Genomic DNA, 9,031 nt, shown 5'->3' with positions numbered 1-9,031 from the left:
GAGGATACTCTCCATTCCCCCTGGATGTCCCAGTGCAGGGTAGAGCATGTACAAGGGGAGATACTAAAATACTGTCCAACAGCATAACCACCTGGCTGGACTTGTGCGTTTATTCACAAGGACACCCCTGTCCAAAACAATGACGTTAACCTTCAGATCATTGGAGACACGTGTGTTATGCTATAGTAATAACTTTAAAACGTTTTAAGATGCAGTCTGGGACTCATTTTTTAAACCAGACATTTTGGGCTGTATGTGTAATATGTGCATAATCTACAAGTAGAATCACTATGATACCTCAGTTAGCCATGAATGTTTGAAAGCGAGTGGTTTAGCACTAATCAGCACATACATGAACATTTTAAGGAAGCCTTTTGGGTTTTGCAGCACCAATTTTCCAACCAGTGGCCAGACATTGTGGACTACATCATTAACAGGCAGAAGAGAAACTAAAAAAAAGCCTTTTGATGACATTTTTCAGAAGAATCCTTTGATTTACTCCAATAGTTATTTGATTATTGACGGACTGAGAATAAATTTCATGCAACATGTTTTGTTCATTATCAGAGAAATACACAATAGGAGAGATAATCATAAGCATGTTAAAGTTTAGGAATCTTTTAATGCTAAGAATACAGAAAAAAGTAGTAAGTCCTAAAACAAAATATGTTTTCTATGCCCTTTTCATCACACCAGGCAGAGAGTGAAAGTGCAACATAAAGTAGAGATAAAGACACAATAATTCTGAGAGACAGTGGTAATCTTTAGCAGGAGATCAGGGCCTTGACCAAGGCTTTAAAGTGCTAAGCCTGCTCCTCCTTAGGGATGACAATGCATACTCTTAACTCAAAATGTATAATGTGCATCCTGGAATCAACTAGGATAGGAAGAGAGTAGAGATAAACGTGAACATTGTATACTCCAGAAAAATTGACATTCGAGCTTATGATGCCTATCTGGTGTTTATCTTTTAGCTATAATAAAATAATAAAATCTAATCACTAAACTATTTGATTGGCTGACACCATGTGATGATGAAGACAGTTTAATGCAATGAGACAGGGCAGTCCAATATGCTTCAGTAGAAGAGTGCTCCAATATAGTTTAGTAGAAGAGTGTCCAAAATGCTTTAGTGGAGGTGTGTCCCAGTATGTTGCAGGTGTCCATTATGTGTTAAGTATGCTGTACAGTACTGCAGTGTAGGTGGTCTCTACAGCTTCAAGTCTCATTTTTCCTGTGTGGAGAGCCTGTTGAGGCAAGCTCGACGGAAGGCCGGTCGGTCCCTCATCTCCAGCACACAGTCTTTCACCAACTCTACAAACAAAGAGGGCCAAAGCTTGTGGAGGGCATCACCCTTCAGATTAGTGTCAGATGCCCTCTGCACCAGCTCCTGTAGGTATTGATCCATCATGGCCTTGCGCTCTGATGATGACTCCATTGCACCCTCCTGAGGAGAATCGAGGAACAGAGGTTTGACACTGAGGAGAGGGAGTTCAATGATGGTAATCATGCTATACAATAAATCCCTGATCCTCTCTCCAGAGAAGCAAGGTCCAGACAACCAAGCTAAGACAAAAACGTGCTGTACAGGGGCTCTCCAGGAGCAGGACTGAAATTCTCAGTAATTGCATAAAGCATGCCCCTTATTGATGCTGCTAAAGTATAATGCATTGGGAAATGTCAACTAGGAGTTGTGTTGACTACAGTAATACAGTGAGATCATCCAGTCAGTGGTGAAGCTGATAGAACTACACTGACCTCAGGACTATCGGGTCCCACGCTGCAGCAATCTTTGCTGGGGTAGTTGAACAGCGCTCTGCTCAGGCCTTCTCCTAGCAGCTTGCCGTTGTCACGCAGCTCCTCAGGGCTCAAACCAGACCGCCGCCCACGCCCCTCCAAAAGAAACTGCAGCTGACGCTTCCTAGAGAAAGAGAAGCAGAAAAGAAGGGAGGGAGAAAAGGGAACAGGTAGATGGGGGGCATAGACATGTCTGGGGCATCTGGGCATCCATTAGTGGCAGTGTCATTGTCAAAGAAGGGGTTACCTAAGAATCACAACACACATTGAGAAATAGCTTTGCATTAACACATCTGTCAAGACTGGTCTCAGTCTTACTTTTACAGTGGTGCCAAAGTGAATCACTCTAAATTATAAAGAACTACAGAAATGTAGTTAATCTTAACATCTTTTTAAATCAGTCTTTTGGCCGTCATATGATTTTCAGCAGCAGAATTGGTACAGATGTAACCAGGATGATAACATTAATAAAGGATGTTAGCTACATCAAACGTCCCTGTCAATCATCATTAATCTCAAGAAATCTTGCACTGCACCAACATGTTCTAAATGCTGGTACAAGAACTCTGAAATAGTAATTGAAGTGGAGGCTCCAGGCTAAAATACCTGCTGGCTGGTCTAGGATAAGTGTATGTGGTTGTGTGTGGGAGACAGTATTAGTATGATATGTGTAGCTGCGCAAAGGATAAAGAGTGTTGTGTGTTTCTATCAAACAGCCCCCATACTGTACCATGATACTAGTGGAAGTGGAAATACTCCAGACAAAAATCTTTTCAGGAAAACAACACATTGTTCTACAATTCTACACACTTAATGTTAGGGTAGAGAAATAATACTTTTACAGATAAGCCAGTATTATGCTGAGCTCTTCGTATGGTTGACCAGTGGACCATTACACTCCCAGTAACTGAACTCTGTAGCTCATTCGAAGTGATTTGTGGCCATTCGCTAACGTCGGTAGAATGTTCCATTTGTAATTCAGTAATATGATGGTATTCAGATGGTTTTCAGGTGGAATTATGTGGGTACTTTGAAAAAGTTCCACTGGCAGCGATCATAGCGTTGAGTCTTCTTGGATATGCCTCTATCAGCTGTACATACTAGGATTAGGGCAGTTTCTCCTGTCAGATTGAATGGGGAGCATCTGTGAACTGTGGCACTTCTTCCCAGATGTTCAGTTGTCTCTGCAGATGTTCACTGGGATTCAATTCTGGACTGGGCCACTCAAGGACATTCAGATCCTTGATTGTCACGCCTAGTCTGAGGTCCTGCTCTCTGAATCAGGTATTCTTGAAGGATGTCTCTCTATTTTGCTCTGCTTATTTACTTCTGAAACCTGAACAGTCTCACAGTTCCTGTTGCTGAGAAGCATCATAACAAGTGGCACTAGGAATATTTGAGGGGGAGCTAAGACAGGGCTTCGTCGAGGTCAGGGGGTGCTGATCACCCGGGGCCCTGATCACTTATGTACTGCGGTTCAGAGTTGCATTATGCGTGGTGTCAACAAACGGTCACTCGACGCACAAGCTATTTTCATAGATGAAGTTCGAGTTGATAGTCTGCACTTGAAGTTGATTGTCATCGTATTACTTCAAATCCAAAGGGCAGGAATACATGGACAACAAACAAAACATGATGTGTCACTGTCCAAATTCTTTTGGAGTTCCCTGTATAAGCACTACACATAACTATAAGTGTCCGCACAAAAATATGACTGTACAATGGATTGCCCAGGATGCATTGCCCAGGGTTATACATGTCTGTACTAGATCTAAAACCATTTAGTGATGGCTGCGCTGCAGCGCTCCCCCATCCTAAGCTCTACACTCTCCATCTCTGAGAAAAGCTTTAGGACTTAATGTGAGAGTTGAAGCTGAGGTGGAAACATCCATGGAAGGTTATTCTATAATCAAATACACACATTGCTGGACTCAAAGGGTCAGAGCTTTGGCAGAATGTGTAGGTGTGAAAAGTTAAAAAGAAATATGATGAATTACTTTAAGCGTCTCAAGGAATAAGTATTGTTTGATGCTCAGACAATACTTCTATGCTTTGCTTCAGCCTGGCCCAGACTAATGCAGGGGTTTACCAGGCCTGAAGCCTTTGGGCCCAAAACCACTTACAGCCAGAGGTGCTGAATCTTTTAAAAAATATATATTTTACTGCTAGCTATAGTCAGTTACAGTGAATGACTTGCATAAAAAAATAAAACCTCTTGTTGCATTATGACAGTAGATACACATTGTTAGCCATGGAAAGTAAACATCTAGAAGGGTTTTGAAACCAATTTGACTGTTGAACTCATGGCTACATTTTCAATGGTTACTAGTCCTGACTTGAAAGCATAATGCAATCTAGGGATTATATTATTAGGTTGGTTGAGGTTGTCCATTTGTCTTTCACAAATTTCTAAATACAATCACAAGAAAAATATAGTGTACGGTCTGGAAAGCGACTGAAAAGGGGGGAGGTTTCTTAATCCAGTCAGGGGACCAGCAGACAATGAGGTGTTGTGGGCAATCACACAGGGACAGAATGAAACTAACTCTTCATCCATTTTTCACATATAGCAGCTGCAAGGGACAGACAAGCACTGGCCTGTCATCTCATGGCCTCACACATTGAAGTGCAGTATATCGGCTATGTACATTATACATATGGGTGGATTGATTTCCGGCCTGTTGGGCCCTGTCCGGGGCCTCCCTCGGGTAGGGCCACAGTTTTGCCGGACCCCCCCGTCTCAGTTCCATGGTGTTACGCTGCTATATTATTGTGCTGGGGGATATGAGGAATGGACTTTCTAACTTTTCTCAGTCTCCTCCAGTTCTAAATTTGAGGTCCTGGTCTACACCTGCAGAGTACCTGGTTTGGGGGGCCCGTTGCTTTCCCTGTCCTTGTCCACCTGGTCATACTTTTGACCTAGTCTAGAATCAAATAGACTCTGGATTTAGCCCAGAGAAATGTATTTATTATTCTAATTGGACTCTTAATATCTCACCCGGCACAGCCAGAAGAGGACTGGTCACCCCTCTGAGCCTGGGTCCTCTCTAGGTTTCTTCCTAAAATTCGGCCTTCTTAGGGAGTTTTTCCTAGCCACTGAAATCTAACACTACTGTTGTTTGCTCCTTGGGGTTTAAGGGCGGGTGTCTCTGTAAAGCACTTTGTGACAACTGCTGTTGTAAAAAGGGTTTTATAAATACATTTGATTGATTGATTGATACCTACAGGACTACCAAATTCATAAATAAATACACATACAAAGACAAATCATAGCCACTGGTGATCTGTCTAGTGTTGGAAAGCTTTATTGAATTTCCTTTACCTCTCTGGCCAAGCAAATTATTTCTGACTCCAGGGTCAATCAATACCTGCTCAGCTACATTATTGCTACTGGTTTCTGTCAGCTGACATAACACTACATGCCAGCCATTTGGCTGCTTACTCAACAGTGCACAGGAGAGTAATAATAGACAGGTTTCTCTTTTCAACAATTCTCAAAAACTGAAGTTCTTGGTGCCTTACGAGACATCGATTGTAAAACGTTGGTACTGTAAAAAGTCGGTACTGATTTTTCCTAAAGAATGGAAGGATCTGGATAATTATTAACCAATTTCTAGGCTTTCCCGGGATTTCTAAACTTTTTGAACAAGCAACTAAGCTCTTTTCTATTCATAAATGTGTTGATAATATAAATTGACCTGGTTTCAGATCTAAACATAGTACCAGTATGGCTACATCCTTGGGAGCCTGAAGGTACCACGTACATCTGTACAAACAATAGTATGCAAGTAAAAACACCATGGGACCCCGCAGCTGTCATACCACTCAGGAAGGAGACACATTCTGTCTCCTAGAGATGAACGTACTTTGGTGCAAAAAGAGCAAATCAATCCCAGAATAACATCAAAGGACCTTGTGAAGATGCTGGAGGAAAACAAGTCTTATATCGACATAACACATGGGGACAAAGACTTTCTGGAGAAATGTCTTCTGGTCTGATGAAACAAAAATGGAACTGTTTGGCCATAATGACCATTGTTATGTTTGGAGGAAAAAGGGGGAGGCTTGCAAGCCGAAGAACACCATCCCAACCGTGAAGCATGGGGGTGGCAGCATCATGTTGTGGGGATGCTTTGCTGCAGGAGGGAGTGATGCACTTCACAAAATAGATGGCATCATGAGGAAGGAAACTTACGTGGATATATTGAAGCAACATCTCAAGACATCAGTCAGGAAGTTAAAGCTTGGTAGGAATGGGTCTTGCAAATGGACAATGACCCCAAGCACACTTCCAAAGTTGTGGCAAAATGGCTTAAGGACTACAAAGTCAAGGTATTAGAGTGGCCATCACAAAGACCTGACCATATGTAGGCAAAAAATGTGTAGGCAGAACATAGGCGAACAAGGAGTCCTACAAACCTGACTCAGTTAAACCAGTTCTGTCAGAAGGAACGGCCAAAATTCACACAACTTATTGTGGGAAGCTTGTGGAAGGCTACCTGAAATGTTTCACCAAAGTTAAACAATTTAAAGGCAATGCTACCAAATACACATTGTGTGTATGTAAACTTCTGGCCCACTGGGAATGTGATGAAAGAAAAGCTGAAATCAATCATTCTCTCTACTACTATTCAGACATTTCACATTCTTAAAATAAAGTGGTGGTCCTAACTGGCCTAAGACATGGAATTTTTAATAGGATTACATTTTAGGAATTGTTAACAACTGAGTTTAAATATATCTGGCTAAGGTGTATGTAAACTTCTGACTTCAACTGCATCTAAGCAAATTTGTTCCTTGTGAGGACTGGGACCTACATACCAAATATCATAATAATACTTTAAACAGGTTGGAAAGTTTGCATGTTTAATGGTATGTTATAGACTATCAGTGTAACTGTGTAATGGCCAAGTCTTTATAACAAGACACGTTAATTACCCTAATTTCATCAAAATCGTGACATTGGTGTCCGAGATATTGTAATTGACATACATACAAAGTGACGGATGAAGATAGATGTACGCTTCCCTAACCAATGACATTGTGAGGAACAATTCTCCTGACAGACAGCCCTCTGCTTGAGGCATAGAGAGATACACTACTATAGTGAAGGCTGAGGAGGTGTGACACTTTCAGTTCAATTGCAAGTTTTGCTGAACGTGGCTGTGCTACAGTGACCAAGAGTGATATAGCTGAAGTGCTGTTGGCTGAGGAGAGGAATGTGAATGCCAGGAAGGTGCCAGATACCCACCCTACCCCTGGGACATCAAGTCCAACCAATTCCACATGGCTGCTTGGATGTCAGGCTTTGTCAATCCTTCAGCACAGACTCATAAAGACATGCATACCCTAACTTAACACCTCCAAACACACATCCATACACACACACACACAAACACACAGACACACCCACCGTCATAAACACACTCACACAGGTTGTCTCTGGCACAGTGAGCACCTGAAATTTAAGTGTAGCAAAGGTTTTTGTTTGGTAAACTGACTGAGTACTGAGTGTTATTTAGTACCAGGTAGCAGGTGCTGTAGGTAAGGAACTCACCTTGACTCCTCCAGTAGCACTAACAGGCGGCAACGCGGCGTCTCAGTGGCAGCAATGTGACCCAGTGTTCCAAAGAGACGCTCCGCAGAGATCACATCATTCATAGTTACCTGGTGCAAACACACACGCAATGTGAATGCATACAAACACATGCACACACACAAAACACAAGAGAAAACCAATAACCTTTTCTACAGAACATTCCAGCACAAAATGCTTACAAAATAACTATAAACAAACAACTCAACATAAATACATTTAGTGTTAAGGATTTTACCTCAAGCCCATTGATCTTGTGTAGGTTGAAGTGGTGGAGGCGGTAAATGATGAAAGCTCTCCAAAGGGACAGGCTGACCACAGGGTTCCCCTCTGGGTGGATGGTCAGCTGGTCCAGACGTCTCAACTGGGCCAGTGCAGCCAACTGAGGCAGACGACAGATGTTTGTCTCTAGGAAGATCAGGTGCTATGTAGAGATAGAACCATAGTAAGTTAGCGAACCAATCAATGTTTGGCCAGAAAGTATCAGACGAGCCAATGAGAAGTCAGAGACCAACAGAGACCATGTGTTAATATAGAGACAATATGGTTTATAACAACATCATGCAAAGTCAGAGAAACAGTCAAAGACTCAGTTGATAGCAGCTAATGAACATACTGCAATCTTTGTGAAACATTATGTAATCTGTGGTGAATTTGTACTCACTGATAGGTTGGGAAACTTGACTCTTATGCGTGGCAGTGTTGGCACAATCGCATCAAAGTGGATGTAGCGAAAAGCTATGACAGTGACAGCCCCTGCAGTCTGGACCCCCCAGCCCCTCTCCAAGGCCTCCAGGGCCCCGGAACCAAACAGGCGCAGGGTTTCCCCATCCAGTTCTGCCAGGTGGCTGTCCGACAGGGAGAGGCTCTGCACGCTGGCACCACCTGCCTCCAGAAGCCTGGAACACAGAGAAAGACAATCAGCAAAAACACCTGTGGATGGGGACATGATTTGTTAGGAAGGTGCTCACCCCAGCCAAATCCCTCTGTAATTCGAAGCAAGACGGTTGCTCCCCTGATAAACTGAGTGATACCAATCTGGGCTATTCTCCACCCACCTGGAAAAGTCAAATACCATTTGCAGCCCCATCACTGTGTCAGAATTCTACTCTTGTGATGAATGAGACAAAGTAAAATCATGTCAGCACATTTTCCACTTTTAATGTGACCTATAATGTGAACAATTCAATTGAAAAACAAACTGAAATCTTCATGGGGGAAAAATGAAAACATCACAAGAACCTGGCATTTTAACAGGGGTGTGTAGATTTTTTATATCCACTCTAGCAGCCACCGACTTTATAAATCTAACTGAATCATTTAACATGACACAGCATGTCTCTGGTCAGACACACAATCATGGCCACACATTGGATATGATTTTAGTCTTACCGTGAATAATCTTGAAAATATTTTTGTCTCTGATCATCTTATTATTGTTTTTAACGTCCTGCTTAGTGTTTTCCCCAAAAAGGAAAACCATAATATTCACTCTTACATCATTAATTCACAGACAGCTTCAAAATGTTCAGCTATTTTTACTAGTCATAGTGAAAACCTGTATGCCACAATTAGTACTGGTGTATCACTAAATAGATTCAACATACTATGTCAAAGCACTCTTGATGAAATTGCTTA

General features: G+C 42.2%; 1 protein-coding gene across 4 annotated transcripts in view; it reads right to left on the bottom strand.

The window, feature by feature from the left end:
* Positions 1–602: 602 nt before the first annotated feature.
* LOC105015386 (leucine-rich repeat-containing protein 49) overlaps positions 603–9,031 on the bottom strand; it is a 51,787-nt gene continuing 43,358 nt past the window's right edge. For all 4 annotated transcript variants that reach the window (XM_013137675.3, XM_020056447.2, XM_010878507.3 and 1 more), the window contains 5 exons: positions 8,058–8,292; positions 7,632–7,817; positions 7,355–7,464; positions 1,759–1,921; positions 603–1,447 (listed from right to left, as the gene is read on the bottom strand). In XM_013137675.3, the coding sequence (XP_012993129.2) occupies positions 1,226–1,447; positions 1,759–1,921; positions 7,355–7,464; positions 7,632–7,817; positions 8,058–8,292 (916 nt within the window). In that variant the 3' untranslated portion in view covers positions 603–1,225. The remainder of the gene's footprint in view (positions 1,448–1,758; positions 1,922–7,354; positions 7,465–7,631; positions 7,818–8,057; positions 8,293–9,031) is intronic.

The sequence above is a fragment of the Esox lucius genome, chromosome 2 (assembly GCF_011004845.1).
Source record: "Esox lucius isolate fEsoLuc1 chromosome 2, fEsoLuc1.pri, whole genome shotgun sequence".
Taxonomy (NCBI): domain Eukaryota; kingdom Metazoa; phylum Chordata; class Actinopteri; order Esociformes; family Esocidae; genus Esox; species Esox lucius.
This window is presented reverse-complemented; position numbering and strand designations above follow the sequence as displayed.